Source organism: Diachasmimorpha longicaudata, chromosome 12 (assembly GCF_034640455.1).
Source record: "Diachasmimorpha longicaudata isolate KC_UGA_2023 chromosome 12, iyDiaLong2, whole genome shotgun sequence".
Lineage (NCBI taxonomy): Eukaryota > Metazoa > Arthropoda > Insecta > Hymenoptera > Braconidae > Diachasmimorpha > Diachasmimorpha longicaudata.
The window spans coordinates 4,329,444-4,353,237 of record NC_087236.1 but is presented as its reverse complement, the minus strand read 5'-3'; the positions used below and the strand labels follow the sequence as shown (position 1 = coordinate 4,353,237).

At 34.7% G+C, this 23,794-nt stretch overlaps 2 protein-coding genes across 8 annotated transcripts in view; both read left to right on the top strand.

Moving 5' to 3' along the window:
• Positions 1 to 19,640, top strand: part of LOC135167847 (cardioacceleratory peptide receptor-like) — a 36,330-nt gene extending 16,690 nt beyond the window's left edge. For 5 of the 6 annotated variants that reach the window (XM_064131453.1, XM_064131456.1, XM_064131452.1 and 2 more), the window contains 6 exons: positions 12,359 to 12,494; positions 13,818 to 14,015; positions 14,680 to 14,774; positions 14,843 to 15,095; positions 16,381 to 16,561; positions 18,355 to 19,640. In XM_064131453.1, the coding sequence (XP_063987523.1) occupies positions 12,359 to 12,494; positions 13,818 to 14,015; positions 14,680 to 14,774; positions 14,843 to 15,095; positions 16,381 to 16,561; positions 18,355 to 18,550 (1,059 nt within the window). In that variant the 3' untranslated portion in view covers positions 18,551 to 19,640. The remainder of the gene's footprint in view (positions 1 to 12,358; positions 12,495 to 13,817; positions 14,016 to 14,679; positions 14,775 to 14,842; positions 15,096 to 16,380; positions 16,562 to 18,354) is intronic. The other variant, XM_064131457.1, reaches the window with a different exon arrangement.
• Positions 19,641 to 19,791: 151 nt separating this feature from the next.
• LOC135167848 (uncharacterized) lies at positions 19,792 to 23,630 on the top strand. 2 transcript variants are annotated; one of them, XM_064131458.1, is made up of 7 exons: positions 19,792 to 20,135; positions 20,446 to 20,599; positions 21,137 to 21,236; positions 21,433 to 21,557; positions 21,850 to 22,051; positions 22,125 to 22,207; positions 23,167 to 23,630. In XM_064131458.1, the coding sequence occupies exons 1-7, from the start codon at positions 20,072 to 20,074 to the stop codon at positions 23,333 to 23,335; spliced, it is 897 nt and encodes a 298-aa protein (XP_063987528.1). In that variant the 5' UTR covers positions 19,792 to 20,071; the 3' UTR covers positions 23,336 to 23,630. The 2 variants fall into 2 exon arrangements, with proteins under 2 accessions (XP_063987528.1, XP_063987529.1); XM_064131459.1 differs by having other exon boundaries at positions 22,318 to 23,302.
• The last annotated feature ends 164 nt before the right edge of the window (positions 23,631 to 23,794 follow it).

The following is a 23,794-nucleotide window of genomic DNA, read 5'->3' as shown; positions in this document are numbered from 1 at the left end:
AAAATCTTATCAGTTTCTTCGAGTCGATATCTTTGTGTTGACCTTTGACATTGATACAATAAAGAGATATTGGATGTAGTATTTTTAGCGTATCGACAGGGATAAGTAGCCTTCATCCTGAGGTGTATATCACCGATCTTGTGATCTATTAAGTCTCGGTTGACTACTGGGGAGGAGGGTGACCCTCATAAAAAAATATAGTAACATGAAAAAGCAATAAAATGAGGAAGGACCTCGTCGCTGTGGAGTAACTTCCGCAGTAAGGGTTCCTTGATATACCTTGTCGCGGATAGGCCGGTTTTGTAGCCGGCAACATGTGGAAATTATTATTTACTGTTCGAACAACACCAATACGCCCTCACAAAAGTTGAGAGTAAAAAATGAGTGGGATTTTTATATTGAATTTACTGAAAAATATGTCAATAATTTTAAAACTAATGTTATTATTGTGTCATAAAATCCCAGCGGATTTTCCTCATTGATATTTAATTTTATTTCAATTGAATTATAAATTTTTCGACTGCAACACTTTTTCGTCTGATTAATTTATCAATTAAATTTGTAGTTTGACGGGCAAATAATTTTTTTTATAAATGAGAGGGCATTAATTAACGCCGGCAATGATATCTCGCTGCATCATTAGTTGAATGGAGTATCGATTGAGATTAAAGATTGAGAAAAAGTCCTGGTTGGACGCAGTCCACGGTGCGGAGCGTTTGAATTATATTTACTCTCGTAATCGATGAGCCGGCGATCTCCTCCACATCGAAGAATGATTACACAAAACTCATTCTACAATGCCGGGCATTTAACGAGTGTATGTAGATCGACGTATACTTGTGAACGAAGCGCTCGTATTTTTGTATTCAATTTAAAACTGACAAAGGTGCGTCCATGATACCTACGACCAGCTGCACCTGTCAGCATTTATCCTGTTACCCAGTAATACCGTTTTTTCCAACCGGTTAATTTATCTCATCCCTTACTATCCCTCCATTTTTATCGAAAGGAGGGAATTTCGAATCACCACAAACATAAAAAAATTGCCATAAAATTCCAATAGAGTTCAAAGCTCCTCCACAACTTTTCTCGTGTCCTTCCCAAGAAAATTGAACAAAAAAAAAATTTTAAATCGCCCACTGGCCCTTTGTGGAGCTTTCCATCCTGACCAACATCTTCTCACGAATGTTATTTCTCCACAACTACATTTCTGTGATACATATTTTGTTTTTTTGTTATTTTTCCAGTCACGAGTTTTGATATGAAAGTCAAGAGATCCTTCGAAAATAATTTTATTCCTCTCAACGCAGACTTTTTCTCACATATTCCTCTCTGTATAATGTATGAGGATGTCTGCTGCAGTGTGACATCCAGAATATTCCACCATAAACGTCAGGAAATGCCTATGTTAGCTGCAGACTCACCGGTATTGTTGCAGCTTTTCACCGTAAATATCAGTCGAGTCATCTTCAAAAAGATAGTTTCATCTCTCCTTTCATCTCTTCCACACGGTTGCGTACTCATCTCCAGGAGGATTTTAAATTGTATAGATATAACGAGTACCTCTTGAATATCCACTCAAGTGTTCTGGTTGATCTATGTTACGACATAAATTCACCAGGAGTTGGCGACGATAAGAGTTTCTCTATTTTGCTAAGGGCTTCCGCTCTCGTTGAGGATTTACGCGTTGTCCAGGTCACTCGACGGATTTCCTCCCACTGATTCATCATCGGTAAGAGGTAATTACTTATTGGTATCTTCGATAGTTCATGGATTATCGTTTCACCGATAGCCACACGCGGAGCCATTTTTCCTGACTGCTATCCATTAAATTTATGATAATCGTTTGAGAAATAAATTATAAAATTGACTGGACTAAACTGGAGATTCTCTTCTGCATTAATATCTCAAAGTCACAAGTGAATCGAAAGAATGTCATGACTCTTTTTTTCTCTTGAAAATACTGATGAGAAAAATTAAAAATTACAAAAATTATAAAATAAAAACAAAATATGACCGAACAGTTTTATAAATTAATAGGCAGTAGATACTAAAAGAAATTATTCTATAGAATATCAATTAAATTATGTTAAGTAGATTAGAATTATCCTATTAATAATGTCGCATAAATTATAAATATTATAGTTTATAAATTACAGATCGTGAGAACAACGAGAAAAATTTTTCTGTTCGTTTACTCCAAAATATTCTCCTCCATTTCCTGTGGAATAATTTATGAAAAAACATGGAAAAAAATTGTTAAATAATATGCAACATAACAGAGCACTTCAGTAGATACAGACACTAGTAGAAAAGACGACGAGACGGGAGCCTAGTCAGACATTTGAGAGACTGGATAAAAAAAGCTGCAGAACTCCTTCTTTTCTAAAATTCTCGTCTCCCAGTTACCCGACGAATTTCCTTCTACTTATCCATCACGGACAAGGGGTAATCACTTATTGATATCCTCCATCTTTCAAGGATTATCCTTGGTCCCACGAGGAGTCATTTTTTGTCGCTGCCATCCGGAAATTGATGGAAATACCTCGAGGAATAGATTATAAACTGCAGTGGGTGTAAACTTCCATTTCTATCCTGATTAAAAATTTTTAATGACTGAAAAACCATCAGGATATCATGACTGAAGGACGACAAACTCTCGTTCCCTCATTTCCTCCATTTTTCCAAATTTTCGTTCACTTTTATTCTGGGGTAATAGAATTTTTTCATAAAAAAATGATAAAAGACAAAAAAAAGCGAAATTAATTGGAAAAAAATCATTAGTTTGTTAATTATCTAGTTTGTGGGTAGAGCTAATTATTTTTTCAATGTTTTTAATGAAACGTTTCATTGCATCGTTGAAAAATGAGGCCCTTCGACCTTTCTCGAATAGGATGACCAATCTAGGGTTAAACTCCTGTGCGTGTGCTCTCTCCATTTATTCATATCGTACTGATGAACACATGTAGTGCTGACTAGCTTCATTGTACTCAACGAATATATGTGCACAGCCATTTGCTTGTAACACCGGGCATTATCGTTTTCCCCCACATTTCCTTCTTTCTATCATACCTTTGCTCCCACGTTCCAGTGGTCGTATCAGGTGAACGCATCCGATAATATTTGACATGGGTAATTTACCAGGCGGAAAGCACCAACGAGGGGATAAGTTGCTTTTACAAAAGTAAAATAAAAATAAAAACTGAAGACAATCGACTGATAGTTCTTGTTTATAATTTTTAGATTTTTTTACAATAGCTATTACTGAATAGGGAATTATAAATATATATTCGAGTCTTCGTCATCGTTTCTGTTAAAGAAATTAAGTTTTGAGGATAATTTTAAGCTGATGAGCTCAAAAATTTTTTTGCAACGAAATATTATTTTTTTTTTGCTATGAGAAATATTAAATATTCAATAGAATAAAAGTTATTTGATAAAAAGATTGCCTGAAAAGTGTGGAATTATTAAGTTACTGTAATTAGTATATGAAACAAAGTGCGAAATTGTTAAGAATTTAATTTCATAGAAAAAAATAATATTAATATTAATTATTTCCAACAAACTCTTGGAAATGTGGGATTTATTGAGCTTTAAAAACAAAACTTGATGAACGATTATCAATTTTAATGAGACTTCATGAGTACAGAGACAAGTGTAAGGTAATAATTATTGTTCGTCCAGTAAAGTAGATTCATAATGATGTATTAGGAAATTTTATTCAAAGAAAACGTGAAAAATTATGATATTAGTTGACAAATTTTTCCGGTGCTCCACCAGAATTCTACGACCCGATCGCATACATTAGACGATTTCGTCCCCCAGCAGAATCAATTCAACGTGACCAGATTATTTATTCCATCTCCTCCTCTGAACCTCTCTCACACACATCTCCCCACTGAAATCTCAAGTTGATGTCCTTCACAGCATCGATTTAATGTAATACTTATGAGTCCGAGAGATTCTAATGCCTTTTAATTACCACCAGAATTAATCTCCAGAATTTTTCCGGAAAAATTCTGTCATTTTTCTCTTCGATTTAGAATTTTCGAATTGTTCGGTTCTTTTATGCAACTCAACACCGTCCGAATTTTCCTTATTTACCCCACATCGTTCCCTTCGTTCCCAGTTGTTTGTAACCTAATTTTAATTCTACTATGGGACCACCCGGGATTAAAAGTCTTCGTGGCACATGTATCGAGTTAATCTACTCCACCGGGAATAGATTTATTACTCGTCACTCTGATGTCTGACTCCATAAATGAGGAATACAATTCCACCAGGAGAAAGAGAAATAGAACATCGAGTGATGTTTGATGCGAGAACTTGAATTGCAAAACTGCTGTGACATAATAACTTTTTATTATTTTCAAAAGCTTTCTACACATAATATTTTCCTGGTTTGGACACAAACCATTTTGGGTTTGGAAACAAATGGAGAAGGGGATTGCAGAGAGATGGAGCACTGGAGAAGGCATCAAGCACATCAGGTTCCTCCTAGTCAAAGCTTCGACGAAGCTAGCTGCCACATTTCTGGATTGAACAGGACAAAAGCTCGTCAATGGGAGCCATCACTGGCCCCTTGCTGGTCATCTAGCACGGCTAGGCAAGGGGAGCGATCCCCCATGCCCAAGATGTCGGTTGACAGAGCAGGATCATCACCAAAGCGCAAGATGCAGTGGCTGGACGAGATCCGTTGGGACGTCTTCAGGACCACGTGCGTCAGGGAATTGACGTCAACCGGGACGGAATCGATGGGATCTAGGAATTTGCATGCAGACCCCAACTACTGGCACCTGTCAACTAGGCAGCTGCCAAGACCAGTGGGAAAAATGGCCGGGAGGGGCCTTGGAAATCCCATAAGGGATCACCTAACAATTTGTTAAAGTCTAAAGTCCAAAATTCTCCTGGAAATTCTCGACAATTTCATTATTCATGAATTCATTATTGATTTCATTATTAATGATGATTGATTGAATTAAATATTGATGGACAATATCATTGTCCATCAATATTTAATTGAAATTAGTTGCGACATTTTAAATTCACAGAAATTATTAGTACAAATTCTGAAGTTCACGAAAAGAGAAAGACCTTTCTCGCAGTAGAAATGACGAAACGATTTGGAAAAAATTACGTGACGGTTCCATAAAATTTCCTACGCTGATATTGTCGAAAGGATATGTAATGTTGATTGAATATTTTTCTCGGTGAACCACAATTACTTTCACAATTGGATTTGGGTAAACATTCCCATAAATTTCCGCCTCCCCCTCCCACTCCTTAAAAAAGGAAATAAATCTTCCTTCGAATGGAATTCTGACGTGTTTGAGTAATCGCGGAGAATAAATTTAACCAGCACCCTTTCTCAGCGTACGCCAATAAATCTTAGAAATGAGATATACGCGGAGGGGAAAAATGAGAGATAGTGACTAATAATAGCGTTAAATAAATAGTACATTTTACATCCGGAGGAGAATGTCTGTAATTGTAGATGGGTTTCAAGGAAAGGGGAATCACTTTCGTATGCTATTCTGATGCTTCTTAGAAAATTTATTACAGCGTTCTTAATTAATTTAGGGAGGACCTAGGCGAAGTTTAATTCTTCCTCGGGCTTCGGAATCCATTGAACACTTTGGGATGATTAACTAGGGAAAATCGCCAAACTCATCGACTTTGTTCTTTATAATTAAAAACAATTGTTCTCTTATTGTTATTCAAAGAAAAAGTTCAATGAAAATTACTTGAGAAGTTCGGTAAATAAATTGAAAGACATTTTCATAATTAATTCAAATAATTATTGTTGCGTTGATGGGCAATGTCCAAGGAATAAATAATTTCAATGAAATAAATCTAAGATTTTTGGTAAATCATTAAAAATATTCTTGAAATGAAGAAAAAAAAATCGCGTAACACAATTCTTTTTTCATTTTTATTATAAAAACAATTTGACATGGGCTCGAGTTCACATTTATTTAAATATCATGATTAATAATTTAATTTAGTCAATTGAACTTCTCACGCGGAAAATGCGCGAGAATGATTTCTTTCCATCATTAAATTTGTATAATTAGTGAAGACACTCGATGACAGGGTACTCATTGAAACGACCTTGAAAATAATATTTTCAATTCACTTCTGTTATCCGTACTCTGCATCAGATCAAAATATTAAATCTTTATTAATTCTGCGATTATCTCCAGAACGAGTTATTTCAGGAAAAAATTGTTGATGATAACTTTTCTTGCAGTTGAAAGAATTTTCCATGAAAAAAAAATGGTTCGTGACATTTTGCTCAAGATCAGTCATTTCTATGATAATTTCACACACCTGTGGCTACTTCGTTGCAGAATAAATTTTCTCATTTAAAATACTCCAACGTTTTTTTTTTATTGAGAAGTTTCGTGTGAACAAAAATTAATGACTTTTGCGTGGCGGAGTGGGATCTGAATTCACGGTTTTTATGCGGTAAAAATTTCTTCTGCTGTGTGTGAAGAAACGTCACGTCCTGTCGCTTTTTATGGCATCCAATCATATTCATGTGGCCGCACAAGGATTTTTGGTGCTATAAATTTGCTTCTTCAATTCAAGTATTTTTACGATGAGACGGTACATAAAAATAAAATGAGTAAATCGAGAATAAATCGAAAATTGTATCGACCAGTATCCAGTTAATTATTCAATGGAAGGTATTTAGTTATGCAATTTAATTATTTATCGGGTGGAATTTTATAGACAATTAATCCCAATTAACCAGGTAACACTCATTTTCGTCAAAATTCTCCCAAAAAAACGTCAAATTCCTTTCTTCGTGTGTGTTTCTCATTAATTTCGATTGATTGACGGATTTTCGATATAATTGAACCCACGTAATCTGATCAGCCCTATAATGATGCTCCTAGAGACGATCATTTCATCCCCAGAAGACCGAGTATCCTGAACAGCTCCCTAATTTCCCCAAAAACGGAATTATTTCTCAATCAAAAACAAATTACAACGACTCCAGAAAATGAAAAACTCCCATTGCAATTCCAATCGCTTCTCCCACCCATTTCATCATAAAAAATGGTGGAAAATCCCAAGGTGAGTCAGTCTAATCTGTCTCTCAACCGCAGGACATGAGGAACTTGGGATCAAATTAGACCGCGAGGGGAGGGTACAATGACCATTTCTCTTTCACTCGAAATTCTTAAACATGAACTGGAGTGATCGCAATTTTCTATGCATTTGCATAAATGATTTTCCCTCGGTTCGTTTAACATACCTCGAGTGCATATAAACCCATTTCAACGAGAAGCTTTTAGCGGAGGACTTGGCTCAACAATGCTGGGGATAAAAAAAATGAGGGGAAATAACCAGACGCTCAGACTGAAAAAAACCCCAACGAAAATCCAGATTTTCTAAATGAATTTTCCGGTTTATTATCGTACCTCATTTTTTCTGTCACGTGGAGGCACAAATTAATCCGCTGAAACGGGCATTCCGGTAGAAAAAAAATATTGTGATTCACGAGGAGAAAAAGTTTATATAAAAATTGTTGTGAGAATATTAAGAAAAATGACAAGTTGGTTGAGAAAAAATTTAATCCTCTTAAAATAAAATTTTTTGTTTATTAGAATTGTAGTTTTTTTGGTTTAATTTCTGACGATTTTCGAGTAAAATATTAAAATCTTTTCGCAAATCTAAATGTCCTCATATTTACGCTCATTATAATGAGTCTAAACGTGAAAAATTTGTGATAAAAAATATAATTATGGATAATGTCTATAAACCACTAGCAAATTCGCAATTTTTTGGGGATTTCGTGGCAAAATCTCCGGATATTTTTCGTCTACCCTCGACTTTTCTCTCGTTACAACGAAGGATTTGAAGCAACAATGCCAGAGGTGAAGAAATATCGTCGAAAAAAGGTGAAAGTACCCAAACTCTCAGACAGAAAAAAATTAATGTCACCGAAAATCCAGATTTTCAAAATATATTTTCCATTTAATGTTCACATTTCATTTTTTATCTCTTCGAAGATCGGGACTCGCTGTGGTTAGAAGGAAATTCATGATGACAGAGATCTGGCTTTAATCTTCACCCGGGACGAAGCAAACCCGGGTTATCTTGTTACTTCGGAATATACTGGTAACGACCTTTAATCCTAGTAGTCTTTGCATAACGAGATGAAGACACCGCAAGCTCTACAACGTTAGGATTATTATCAGAATCCTTTGACATTATCATCGTCAATGTATCTGATAAAAGAAATACTTTAAAACGAGCAGATTAATGTCCATTCATGCCCCAGAATTATTTATAAGAACCTGAAACTATTTTAGATTTTAAGGAAAACTAAATTTAATAATTAATTAAACGGAATTTCATCCGAGAAATTAATTTTTTTTTATCAAATGCACTATCTCTTAACGAAAGATTTGTTTCGCTGTCCATCACATTGTTTTCCTAAATTTCGATGGCACTGGGCACTGTGATAGACAAGGGGAGCCATCCCCGATGCCCAAGATGTCGGTGGACATCAGAGGACCTTCATCACCTAAACACAAGATGCTGTGGCCTAGAAGAGATGCATTAGGACATCTTCAGGATCACCAGGTCGTCGACAGGGACGAAATCGATCCGCTCTACGAATTTGCATGGAGAGGAGAGCTAGTGGCACGTGTCAACAAGGCGACTGCCACGAGGAGTGTCCAAAATGATCAGGAGACTCATTGCACATTTCCCAAGAGATCGCCTGCAATTTCTGAAAGTTTTTAAGTCTAAGTATTGAATTTTAGCAGTATTTCTAGTTAGGAATATTAGTATTTCTGATTTGTCGATATCACTGAAGATGTACTGATCCAGTCTCTTTTATCAGGGTGAGGGCTTCTTCGTAGGAGTGAATATGTGTACCAGATGGCCAAATTAGGTTTATTACTGTTCTGGCAATGCAGAACTTGAGTTTTATTGTATTATGGTATTGCCGAGAATAACCGTATGCTGTGTGGGGTTCGGTTTCAGTGCCTGCGATGGTTTTTGTTCCCTATAAATTACAGAATTATACATATATTAAATATACAATAATATATATTTTTCTATAACACAGAATATATTAAATTAGATTTATTTCCCATAGTATGCAACCAGCGAATATATTAATATATTTAATATTGTATATTTTATAAATATGTAAATATATCATATGAGAGTATTATATATTTTATATATAAATATAGACAGTGTTATAAGAAAAATAATAGTTTTGAACCCTTTCATTCTATTTACTCTTACCATAATAATATTCTCTGGGAATTCTCAAGAAAGTGCATAAATTTCTTCGGTTTATTTTTCCATTTTTCAGCTTCGTGAGACGTAATAATTTATGCCCTTTTTCATATATTTTTATGGACTCCTTCATTCAGCAACAAATCATGGAAATATATGTTCTCTGTTCATTGATTTCGCGTGGGACGTAATGACATCGGCGACAAGTGAATGTGTGGGTGGCGGAAAGTGCAACTGTTACGGTTCAGTTGAAAAGTTCGAGCTTGAGGGGATTATTTTATAAAGCTTTACTTCGATTACTGGACGAGGTTAATGAGATTAGAAAGTCTTCGGTTGAAGTGGAGATCCAGTGAGTGGCGCTATTGAGAAGGGCAATCGATCCTTTATTTTTTTTATAAAAAATAAAGTTTCTGTCATTCTATCGCTTTTCCTTTTCGGTTCTGATTGACAGAAACTTTTTATTAAAAAATTAAAAATTGTACTGGAAAGAATAAGAAATTGACAGCTGTAAAAATTCTATTTCTCCTAATTTAAATTGTCTCGGGGTTTCTGATAAAATTTTTAATTAAAGTGAAATATTCACCGAAATGAAAATAAAATCTCATATTTTCGGCAATAAAATTTTGGATAAAATTTGTCCTCGGGCGCCAAAAAAATCCCAGAAATCTAAAAATATAAAAACCGTTTTGCCGAAAATTTTTATTTTAAAAAATGAAAGAAATAAAATAGAAACTGAAAATTCACTGCACAATTTTTTAATCAATATTAAAAAGCTTTTTCCCCTGAACTCACTGAATCGTTCTGTGAATTTTTTTTTGTACCTGTCATGTCTCATCGCAGATAAATAAAAATCTCCACAAAATTGACTGACGTGATCCACTTTTTATTTCCGACATTCAGGATTATTTTTACTTTTCTGCTGTACATATACAATCTTTCAGAGTTTGCTCCTGACTTGTATTCCATTTCGCTGTTGCCACAGATAACTTTTTAGCCCATAAAGCTCCGCGTGAGTTCTGAACTTGTCATAATAAAAGGGAAAATCCTTTCTGGAGAAGAGGACATGGTCCATGTCAGACACGTTGGAGAATCTGTTATATATCACACAAGTTGCGGGGGGATGAAGTCGGATGAAGTAGCGAGTTATTGTTCGCAGATCTGATCATAACTTTTTCGTCAACTCTTTCAACTTCTCTTCTGCAAATTATTTCAGAGAATCCATTGACTGCAGAACGAAAGAATTTTACTGATCTAGAGTTAAATTGCAATGTGATACAATAAAAACTTCCTCAACTGTTTAAATTATAGGGGAAGAACAGGGGCAAAACGGACCAGTCAATTTTTCGTGTCCCAAAAGCTCAGAAGAGCTTTTTTTAAGGGAAAAGCAATTTTTAGCGCTTTTCTTGCCCCAAAAGCTCTCAAGAACTTTTTTGAGGGAAAAACTAATTTTTTGAGAGCTTTTCTTGCCCCCAAAAGCTCTCAAAAAATAATATTTTTGAATCCTCTCGCGCATCGAAGGAAAAAAACGCTAATGTCTGGAATATTTTCGAAATTCGTAGAGAAATTGTCTCTCATCAGTGCAAATGAGTTTCGTATTTTTTTTTGGACCTTAATTTCATTCCGGACTTCCGGAAAAAGGTGAGCAACAGCGCTGCCACTAGTGCGTCACTCACCAGAAAATTGCAACTGGTGTATGACTTCATTAATTTCCTCCAGAAAGGCTTTTCTAAAGAAATTAATTTCACCCGATATAAAATTAATATCACCTACGCCCAGCACTACGACACCGACACTGGAGTCCCTCTTGTTCCTGACTCCCGCTGGGAACACCCATCGCACCAACGAATGGGGTTTTTTAAATAGAAGTGTCACCGCCAGGGCAGATATTCAAATTAGAGAAAAACCTTTTATCTCGTGCTTTAAATCCCTCCCTTTTTCCATTCATTTGAAGCTAAATAACTCATTTCCCCAGGATTTTTTCCCATCATCAGTCGATCCGTCGCGTTAATAGTTCAATCAAAGACCACATTCTCTCGACGAGCAGATTGTTGATATTTTTTTAAGGTTCACTTCGTAAGAGAATTTCCGATTTTTTAGGGCTCCAGGAATTTTCCAAAGTCGATTCTCATGTTTTTCGCATTTTTCTCGGCTCTCGGCACCTCCTAGGGCACAAAGGGCCTCAATTTCGCGAATTTGAGTCAGCTATCTTCGATCCCTATCATCTCTGTGCATACAGAATTTGACAAAAGCTTTCGGTCCAACCCAAGCACATCGTTCACCTGGTGACTACCCCCCGGGTAAAAAATTTTGACACTGACGCCCTCAGACTACCCTAAAGAATCAGAAGTTCTCCATAATTATGCGAGACTCATTAGTCCCTGAAGTGTATCGAATTAAGCTTTGATGATAGTCGCCGAGGATGATGTTAGGGTGTAGAAAATAATAGTGTAAAGCGATAGCATGTGTTACCGAGTCCGACGTCTTAACCAGAAAATTATGCAGCGGTTGACTCAAATCGGGTTCCAATTTCCCACTGAGTCTTCAGAAAATGACGAAGATTGGGTCTGATACTGGAAACTTAAATATTCTGGGGAAACTCTCCTTCCGAGAATAAAAAAACATAAGCTCCATAAAAACTACAGAGATACAATTAAAAACTACGTAAAAGTGAAGACTAAGTTAATTTTAATTAATTAATTAATTTTTCCTGATTAAGGGAGGAAAAAATGTTGGAAATTGAAAACAAATACTTTCACGGTGTTTACCACCTGAAACGATTTTTCCGATCCCTTGCTTCATGTTTTCTATCGCAACATCTGCATGTTGGGGGAGATAAGAAAAGCAGTTAAGAATCTGAGTAGTAATTATCCCTAGATAATGACCCTGGTGACGTTATTTATACCCAGGCAGCTGATATCATGAGAAAGGGGATGATTTGTCCGACTATCGATCCCGAGGGTGGAAATATCGCTCCTAAAATATTTATAACTTATAATTCAGTATTTTATAAAATTCTCTGATACTGACCTTATATTTAATTAAATTGTTTTATATCATTTTATTATAATAACTCTATTAATAATTATTACAGACGGAACAATTTACTGTCCTGTGGCTGTTATTCGCTGTAATCGTGGCAGGCAACACAGCAGTACTGGCAGGTCTTCTTCTGGGAAAACGTCGAAAATCACGAATGGACTTTTTCATCAAACAGCTGGCCCTCGCTGGTATTTTGTGTATCTCTGTGTATTAATAATATAGGTATATCCATAAACATGGTGGAAATAGTTAATGATTTGAGAGAAATTTTAAAAAACATTTGATCCGTTTGGATTTAAATATTTGCTCTTTTGCTGGGATAAATTACGTCACTTCATTACACAGCTTATAGGTATGCTCTGTTTCATCTGATTTTTTGTCATGCACCAATTGTCATCCAATGAATTAGTCCGCGTATTTGGTGATCATTACGAGAATTTTCATTTGGAATGCATGTGCTTGATCGAGATGTTTGCTGGGCGAGTACCTCGATTACCCCCCCAGGGAAACCCATCATAGAATGTACACTCTCGTTAATGGAAATCAACATTGGATTAATGCACCATTCAGCTCTGACGTTGACGTAGTACATGAAGAGGAAGGTTCAGAAAAAATCAAAATTCACAGTTAACAGTGTTCGACAGCCTTTTAGCCAAAATTTTCATTTTTTTCTTTTTTTGACTGACGATGTGACAAAATCTAATGTTTCTGCGTCTTGTCATATAATTTTCCACTTGATTTACACTCAAGTGGAGTAGTAAACTCATCAGTACGATAAATATGACTCTCCTATTTGGAACTTTCAAAATTCTGAAATATTGTTTTTTACTTTCTGAAACCACTTTAAGCTTCATAAACTTTTTCGATCACCTGTGCACCGTTAAATATTATATTTCGAAGGGGTAAGAGTGATAATGACTGGGGAATCCAACGAGAAAGTCAGGGATTTTTTTTACAGAAAGTGAGTTTCATTTTCCACTCAACTGCACCATTAATAAGTTCAGTAGCAATTTCCTTCGTCGTTTAACGGGCTAATTTCTCTCGTTATGGAAAATGCGGGGGATGTAATTATGTTAAAAAATATTGAAACAGAATCAGGAGAAGTTACTCGCTTCACAAAGTGAATTTACAGACAGAAATCTGAGAATGATATTCTCCATTTTAGAAGTATTTATTATTATCCATTTCACCTGATTATTCTGGGAAAACGTTTGATGAATGAATAATGAGTAAAACATTAATTAAGACGAGAATATTTTTCGTTTGCGTTTCGCTCCGATTTCAACAAAATTAAAATTATATTAAGTTGCACTAAGAGAACTATTTTATAAAAAATATTTTTACCATTCCATAAAAGCATATAAAGTCAGTAATGAGTATGTAATGAGATTGTTGATGTTCTGTAATTTTGAGAGTATTTTCCTCCTCGTGCAGCTCTCACACTCGTCAGAAAGTCATTACCTTACTTGTTGCTTAGAGTACTAATGAATTTTATTATTCTCATCTTTTAGATTTACTAGTTGGCTTGATTTCGGTGCTAACAGACATCGTATGGCGTTCCACGGTCACTTGGTATGCTGGGAATATAGCTTGCAAGCTCATAAGGTTCAGCCAAGTACTGGTCACCTACAGCTCAACGTACGTTTTGGTGGCGTTGTCCATAGACAGATATGACGCGATAACACGACCGATGAACTTTTCTGGAAGTTGTGAGTAGTGATGGGAAAATAAATTCCCAAATGGGACTCGGTGTGCATGTATAGCTGTACTATTTTGTTTGAAAATGAAAACAGAAGAAGAAAAACCACAAATTCTATCTTTATGTAAATTGAGGTCTAGAACTCTCTTCCAATGCTTGTGGAAAATGTCAGCTTATTATATTTGATGGTGTCAAGCATCTTATTATTCATATAATATCAGATATAGTTTAATCAAAATTTCAAATTAGAGAAAAACCTCTTATCTCGTGCTTTAAATCCCTCCCTTTTTCCATTCATTTGAAGCTAAATAACTCAAAATTTATTTTTTCACAGAAAAAAATTGTTTGTCTCTTTGCCATTAGAAAATCAACACATTAGCAATGGAAACCACAAAAACTTCACGTCTGAAGTCAATTTTACACGATAAAATCTCATTAAAAAATTCATTACAAATTTCATTCTCATTTTACCACTTCGCCACTGACTTCATAATTTTGTTTGAAATATTATTACTATTACATTTATTTGGTAATTCCGTAATTAAAATCCTAGACAAAAGAGTTTGCTCCAGTGAAAAAATAGCGAATTTGCATCATCACTCTCAGGGGATTAGATTTGATTCCCTCAGATTGAACTTCAGTATTCAATAAGTGAACAATCGATATTCTTCCAGGGTGGAGAGCTAGAGCCCTCATCGCTGTTGCCTGGGGATTGTCGGCAGCTTTCAGCATTCCAATCATCTTTCTTTACGAGGAAACAGTGGTTGAGGTACGATAAACATTCAAAATAAATTCACTGCGTTCATGAATAAAGCGTTCGTTATCATGTGTGTCCAGGGTAAAAAACAGTGCTGGATCGAGCTGAGTTCACCGCTGAAGTGGCGTGTTTACATGACCCTAGTCAGTTTTACGTTATTCGTTGTTCCAACATTTATCATCGGTGGATGTTACACGGTTATTGTTGCGACGATATGGTCGCAGAGTAGTGTATTGAGGCAGGGACCCATGAGAGATAGACGAGCGTCTTCCAGGGGCCTCATACCACGGGCTAAAATTAAGACTGTTAAGATGACCTTTGTCATTGTTTTTGGTAAGTTTTTATCGTTCCATCGCTGATTATTTCATTTAATAAAAACCTTCAACTACTTGGTATCAATAATTATCCAGTCGTTTAAAAAAAAATTAAACAATAGTCAGGGAATTTGTCTCAGACGGTACAATTATTTTTATTATTAATTTTCCTTTATTTTCCAAAAGTCAATACGATTACCAAACGGTACCGTAACTACTCCTGAATTTTTATTTCATTGTTTTTATAAAGGGGCTCGCATGGTGATGGAAAATCCATTTAAAATTATTTGACAGTCTGGGAACAAAATAAAATAATAAAAAATATGGATAACACTCTGAAAAAAGTATATCCAGATCGTGAAATTAATTTAAATAAATTGCGCTTTTATTTTGTTTAAGGTGTGTCTTGTAAAATTTTTTCATTAACTTGAATCCTCCCCCAAACGATTGAATATCTACATTTTTTTAAATGACACATGATAAACTATTTGGAAATTGCGTGGGCGAGTGATTGAATATTGCATCATTTGTACAAACAAAGGATTCATAAACAATGTATATTGTACGGTGCCAATACTTGCAGTTACACATTTTATCTCAATTACTTCAGTTGAGATTTATTCATCTGTTCATTTTTCAATATTTAGTTGGGTAAATAATGGACGTGGGAGGGTTTGAAAAAAATGGGGGAGCGAATGGCGAAAGAAATCAACTGTAACTTTATAATTGAAAAGTTCGAGGGAAATTCGCAAAAGCGTTAGAAATATTCTTGTTATCATCATTCAACTAGAGGCAACTTTGTAATGGCTCGAGGTTTATTAGGTTGAATCAATGAGAATCACTTATGTTTCTATTTTTAGTCACACGAACGTGGAGAGCAAATGTTTGTTTAAAAAAAGACTACAATTTTTCTCTTATAAATTGAATTAGGACAGTGTGAAAGTATCACGAATCAAATAATAAATAATCTTATCAACTCAAATCAAATATATATTTATAATTATATATCATTATTCTAAAGAGATATTTTAAGGATAATATAATGGATATATTATACAAATGTCTATTCTTCACATTAATTCATCACTAAATAATGAATTAGCAAGAGGAATAATATATCCTATGATATTATATACATTATATTTATTATATTCATTGCAGTGCTAGAGTACGACAACAGATGCTTCATAAAATGTTGAGATAGATTTAAAAAAAAAATATAAATATACACATAAATAAATTTTAATTTAAAAAATTATGCAAAAATCAGAAAATCAATTTCATCAATATCTTGTCTGTTACAGTGTTCGTTTTATGTTGGAGTCCCTACATTATATTCGACTTGCTCCAAGTGTACGGCCACATACCGCGCACGCAGGCCAATATTGCGATAGCAACCTTCATTCAGAGCTTGGCTCCACTCAATTCAGCAGCAAATCCGATCATCTATTGTTTCTTCAGCACATCATTCTGCAAAACCGTACGGTAAGATCGGCAGAATAAATTGATCTTTAATCTACTCACTGCTGGTGTATGGAAATTTCAAATTAATCCATCAATTTAAAGCCAATTCTGAGCCACTGAAGAGATAAATTAAAATTTTGAAATGTTTTTAAATTTGTTATTTAAATCGCACTGACCTCGCTTTGCTTCCCGACTAATGTGTCACACCAACGACTTAATTTCCTTGAAAATTCCAAATTTAGAATTCAGGTAATTAGTTCAGATCATTAGTCTCTTCCAGGAAATTATACCATTGCACGCATGAATGAAAATATTGACGATTATTTCTATATTTCAAGTCTCGGGGAGACGGTATATTTTTAAAAACTTTTGATATTTCCATCACTCAATCGTTCAGTCGTTGCCTCAACCCCTTTGCTAAATCAGAAATATTTACGATTAATCTAATGCCTTTGCAACGTAGCTCATATTTACTGAAGCTCTAATTGCTTCCACATGTTTACTTCGAGTTAAACCGTATCGGAAATATATCTTTCGGTTTGAGTTTCAGTTTCTGCATTTCAGTAAAAAAAGAGAATCAGATGTGATAAATCCTGGAATGCTGGTAGTTACACTGCCCTGAGCGAGATTGAAATACAAATAAACAAGTGCAATTAATAATTCCTTCAGAAAAATATTCATTTACTTCACAAACGTTTTTACATTTTCAATATCGAATTCTTCCAGTCGTTGTTTCCACGCAATCCTCATTAGGTTTGAATTAATTGGAATGTTTTAGACCATAATCATCATTAAGAGCAATAAGTTCTTTATCATTGAACCCAAGTACCCACCCCCTCCCCTGAGAATGACTCAATGGAATAAATTTACGAAAATAATTACTCTCAAGTAATTAAATGTTTGGGAAAATTTTTTTTTTCTCACTCAACTGGACCATAAAATCAAATGAAATCAAGTAAATATAAGATACAATGGGCTATCAAACTATGCAGGTCATAAAATTCTTGTTAGTTTTTGTTTTCTCATCCGTTCATGACCTTCCCCTTTGAAGATTTCATTTCTCTATTTCCACCAGCATCAGAAGATTCTATTGTATGCTATGAATATTCGTCGTGTAGAATGATGACAGGAACATTTGATAAATTGTTCTTTCGTTTTCCCTTGAATTTATGTCGCTGAAGACTTCACTTGAACGAACATTGTAAATTCACCGGGAAAAAGGTCCTCAATCATTCCGAATGTCAATCATTGGGAATACCAGCTATGATCGTGCATTATTCGTTCTTTTACTTTTTATTTGGAAATTTTCTTCCGAGGAATGACTTTACTATTCGTATACGAATGCAGGAGACCGGTTAATCTTTTGCATTCAGAATATTTATGATTTGTGACGTGAAATTGTTAAGTCATTTAATGAATCCATTTCGATTATTTATCGTGATGTAAAGAATTTGAAAGGGAAAAGAATCGAAATTATCGGGTCATCAGGCCTATTATTTTCATTATTTTTATAACAAAAATCGTGAACTATAAATTTTGTCAGGACAACAGACTTTCTTTTGCTGATTGACAATATTATTGAGTTAGTTCATAAAAAACTAAAACAGGAAATTAAACAATTACAAAAAAACTTCCATAAATAAAACTTCTGCTCTCAAATTTTTACATATTTTTTTTTTTTACTAAACATTGATAATTACGGTACGCGAAAATTTTCGAGAATTTTTTTTTGCCCCCACCTCTTGTCCCACTAATCCTCAATGTAGTATTTGTAATAAAATTTTTATTTCCGTACTTATCACGCCCTTGGGTAGGAACCTGCAGGCAATTTCCTGGATTTCTGGATGGTGCCCTTCACGTACACATCACTGCTTTGGCACCAGTAATAATCACCACAGCACGAGGACAACAATTACAACATCATTGACAGCACAATCATCGAGACGTAGCAATCACATTGCTATGATTCACTCGACATCTCGGAAACATGTGATGGTGTCTCTCGTTTGATACGTGGGGACTCAAAAAATTGAGGGACAAAAATGTGTATTCGAAAATTGGTATTTATAACGCGATAAAACATTCTGAAGGCGATCAAAGTGCTGGGACATTGGGGAACAGGTCTTGGGCTTCGAAATACGAGTCATCTTATCCCTAGATCGGTCACCCTACGAGGGAACCATTCGATTTTAATGAATTGTTATTAATTAGCTGATCGAAAAATGAAAAAAAACATCAACTTCTGCCATTCAATTATTTCGAGGCGGGAAATTATTTCTTCCTGCATGAAGAGAAATATTTAGTAAAAATTACGTAGTCACGTGATGATTCTGAAATTACCAGTAAATTTCCCGGTTGATGGAGAGAAAAATTCATTAGAAATTACCATAACGTTTGCTGGTCGGATAAAATTACCGTTTCGCTCACTAAATTTCAAAAAATTGGATAATCATTCCCAAGCGATAGAGAAATTTTATTAAACAATACGGTAAATTCTACTGAATTTTTATTTCCCTTTATTACGAGACGGAAGTCTCGCATTTATTATCCTCCAGAAGGATGTGGACATTCCAAATAAATCTAGTGTAATTAATGTAAGAAAGTTTCCAAGCTTTTGATAATACTTAAAATCCCAAAACTGATGCTTTTACTTCTCAAGTTATCTGGAGTGATTCCAAACTAGCGGCTCTTGGGAACGACGAAGATATGACATAAATAATTGCTATGCGATTCTATCAGTATTTATTTGTTTCATGAATGACAAAACAACTCACGTTGTTGTTAATCTCATGAAGCCCACGGAAAACGATGCGCTCAAGTACTTATCTGTGTACATAATATAAATATTGTAATAACGTTAAATTAAGAAATAATTATAAATTATTATTCGTATCATGGAGTAATATTTATATAGAGTCTGGTGATAGTGTACCTCAATGTCAAATAGTAGAAATTAACAAAAATATATTGTGAAAATATTAAATTCCGTATTTTAGGAGCACCAAATGCCATTCGGATGAAATATAAGTTTAATCAGTCGAATAAAGTTATTGATTACATGGCATTTATTTCGAATATATTTATGTATTCATTGACGTGATATATACTCTGCTAAAGTCGTGTTGAAAATTTCGTGTATTCGTAAAAGTGTGAGTAAATCAATTGAAAATCTTTTTTCATCAATTTTTAAATTTTAATGTCGAGGAGGAGATTTTAATGACAATTAAATCCTGTTCATTCCCACGAGTCCATTCGTCAAAGTTAAAGAGTCAAAATTAACTTATTTAATTTCAATTGATTTTCTAATTGATTACTTGATTGATTTATTTACAAATGTGGCTAAGCCTCGTAAAACAAAAAAATGTGCACCAGAAATAAATCAATAGTGCACTACACAATCGTTCCGAGTGGTACCGTTAACCAATAAAAATATTTTTTATTCTTTTTTATCAAGCGATTAAGGACTTTACGCGCTCACTTGACTCGGAGTGTTATTGATTGGATGCAATCATTAAAAATTTGAATAAAAAAATGTCGAGACTCTTCGTGAAAGCGTCAAGCACCATGAGCCCTCGAATTGACAGCAATTCAACAGGTTAATTTTATCGAGTAATTCCCTGACTTTTACCCACCGATCGCCTCCCTGAAATTGAATCACATTTTTCCAATTATTCTTATAATAGAAAAATACTGGAAAATGTGAGAAAGTTGGTGACAGGTGTTGAAACACATTTTCCGTAACTGTTGCAACCTCTTTTCCTTTTATTACCTTGTGCTAGGTGACTCTCAGTGAACGTAACTTGAAAAGTTTTTGTGAGTCTTTGGGAAATATATAAAAGTCGTTGCAATTTCCCGGAAATTTTTCCCAAAAATTTCTTGATAAAATTATATGAAAAACTATTTAGGGGGAAGTGAAAAGTTCTCGTCCACCACATCACTTCTACCCATGGATGTACCCCAGGATCCAGAGTTTGTCAGGATATTGCAAGAGGACAAAATCAAAGTTATGAGGGCACGTACTGTTGCTCTTTTCAATGAGAATGTGTTCCTGAAAGCGCAGTGAGTACATTACGGTAATCGAGAGGAAGATGGGGTAAAAAGGAACCGCAGAAAGAAAGTAATGAAGTGCCCTGGCAGGAGATGCGGAATTGCCGACAGTCGGCCGACTGTCGGCCAGCATTGGCCAAATGTCGGCCCACTGTCGGCCATTCATCATCTCCTATCAGGGTGGGAAGGAAACGCGAACGACATTTTTTCATTAAATTTGAGATAAAAAATGACGATTTGAGGTCGATATTATCTATTTTTTTTTATGATCTATAGATTTTCTATTTTTATTTCTATCTGTGAAAAACTCTTTTAATTATAAATAAATTATCCAGGAAATTCTTCAATAGAAAAATCGTTTAGGTCCTGATCACTTGAACAATTAATTGGTTTCTCTTTGGTTCGTTAATTTAAACAATTTTTGCTTCTCGAAATTTTCCATTTTCCTGAGTGAAACCTCAGACGTATTTATCAACGAAACATCCACTAGCGAAATTGACACCTGTATCCATTCACCCCTGGTTTGATTGAGTTGAAAATTGTTGACAGGATTCACCAGGAGGGCGCCAGAACAAAAGAACTGGAGGAGCGTCTAATTACTATGGATAACAAACTCTCGATGAAAACCGAATCATCGAAAAACATTGAGGTGAGGAAAAGTCTATTTTATCACCGAGCAATTGCACCCCAGCTCTCGTTACCATGCGCATCATTAAAATACCGTAATCGATTCCGGTTTTTTATTCTCCATCAAATATCCTCTGTAAATATGGAGGTTTCAAGTGAACCCAATATCGCCGGATTAACTCATTCATTATCGGATAGATGTCTGTTATTTCTTTCAGGATCGAAAAAGAAGAGGAATTGACTTTGAAAATTCAGGTACCAGGATTTCAGGAAATTTTTGTTCCTCTTGTTGCCAAAAAATTCAGGAAAATAATACGGAGGAGCCAATTGTTTTCATTACAAAGTGAGTTTTTCAAAATCTTATTCTGCATCTACAATAGACACTTATGAACTCTGACCTTTTTTTGTTGTTGTCAAGTGAATGAAATTATTCGAAAACGTCTGATGATTTTTTTTTTCATAAATAGCCTCATTCATTACCTTTGGAAAGTTAATACGGTTAAAAAATTATCGATAGATTTCCAATAATAATAATATAATAATTGGAATAATTGGAAATACTGTTCATACGGTGTCACCATCAATGTTTTAATTGAAAAAAAATTTTGTTTGTCGTATTTTTGTTTTAATAACAGAACCGAATTGAATAATATGACAAAAGACATGGAGGAACTACGCGATGGTCTATCAAGCCGTGAGAAAGCATGGGAAGGGATGATGGAAAGGGAGCAGAGTTACTGTGCACAATTGACACGTCTTTCACAAGAAGTAATCACAATTAATCAACTCGCTGAAAATCGTGCCAATGATCTGACGACTCTCGCCGGACTTCTTGAGGTAATTTTAACGCCAGAAGCGTTTAATCTTCTCGTTAACGTCAAATAATGATGGTAAATGTTGAATTAATGAGGAGCGCGATGGTGATGTGAAGGCGGCGCAGAAAGAAATACTGGGATTGAAAAAATTGGTAGCTAAATACGAGAAACGTAATAGGTAAGTAATTATGGTTTTGGTGGTGGTTGGCTTTCAATGGAAGTCGTTTATTGCTGGAGCTTCAAATTGTGGGGCTCCAATTGTGAGTCATTTATTTAGTGAAATTCAAGTTGAGAGGCATTTTGAGGGAGCAAATAGACCGTTAGAAAGTTCAACAAAACTGCAATTGTTATAATTACCAGAGAACAAGGAAATTACATTTATTATGAGAATGAATTTGCAGTTTCAATTAAAATTTATATAGTCTGTTTATTGCCTTTAGTGTCGTCCAACATATGATGTAATTTTCTATTTAATTGAATAATTAAATCTGTAGTTTTTGGTACTGAAAAAATCACAATTGATTTGGAAGTCGAGGTGTCTGACAAAATATCATCTCACAATACCGACGAGTATTTTGTGTTTATTGGTCCACTCATTCATTATGTCTCTAAATTGATTTGCGATTTTTCTCATTTGATTTTAATTTTTTAAAAGGATTTTAGAGATATTTTTCAAATATTTAACGCTTTTGGAAACCAGATTTCAGACGTTATTTCTGATTATTTATATTTGGAACTGCTAACTCCCCCCGTAATAAGAGTTAATCATCCGTTTTTCACAAAACAATAAATCTGGACCAGGAAATAAATATAATCTATTTAAAAAATGCTTGAATTGTTTATTAATCCATATCAGTCACTTCTACTTTTACAAAGTTAAAATATTTTTATTAAGAAGTATTTTTGTATTTTTCATTTATTATTCATAGCTAGTAACTTGTGAATAAATTAACATTTAGCTTTTCAGTTGCATTTAGCTTTTCAGTTGCATTAAAAATCTGAAAAAAGTCTTAAAAATCATCAAAAAAATATAAATCACATGAGAAGCGGTGCAAATAAATTTAAACATCAAAATGGGCGATCAACTCGATGAAGACCACCCCCTGCAGAGTCTCTACCGTAATACCTTACTCATAGAGCCCTGGATGAAGCCAAAGTGGAAACTGCACCGCCAACGATAAATGAACGTGACCGTAAGTGGATCGAGACTATTGTGAGTGAAGTATCGAGTCCCATAGGTCGACCGAAGGCAAAAGGAAGCCATTATTCAACACCCCGAAGTGTTCAAAATTCTGCACGAGAGTAATAATAAATAATTTTCGTATCGATACCAGAGAAAATTATTTTTTTAATTAAAAATACCTGTGACTCTGACCCTTTCATATTATGAAATGACGGCGACTTCAAACGAAAATTGATATTGTGGAATTCCAATCATTTTCCATTAGATCGGCGGAACTTTTGTCCGATATCAGTTTCATAGGCGGCCTTGAGAATTCAATTTCCTTCCCCCTCCCCTCAATGATCAGTTTTAAGTGCTCTTCTTACTTTGTGTACATAAAAAACTTTAACTGAGTTATGAGAACAGCTTTTGAAGTTGAAGAGGCCATTCGTAGTCGAACGTACGAGATATGAATAATTTTTTTCTTTGGAAATTAAAATTCAATTCTGTTCCGAAAAGTCTTCTGATTTGCCAAATATTTGTATGTAATACAGCTTATTATATATCATATACATAATGTATTATGCATATTATGTATTATGT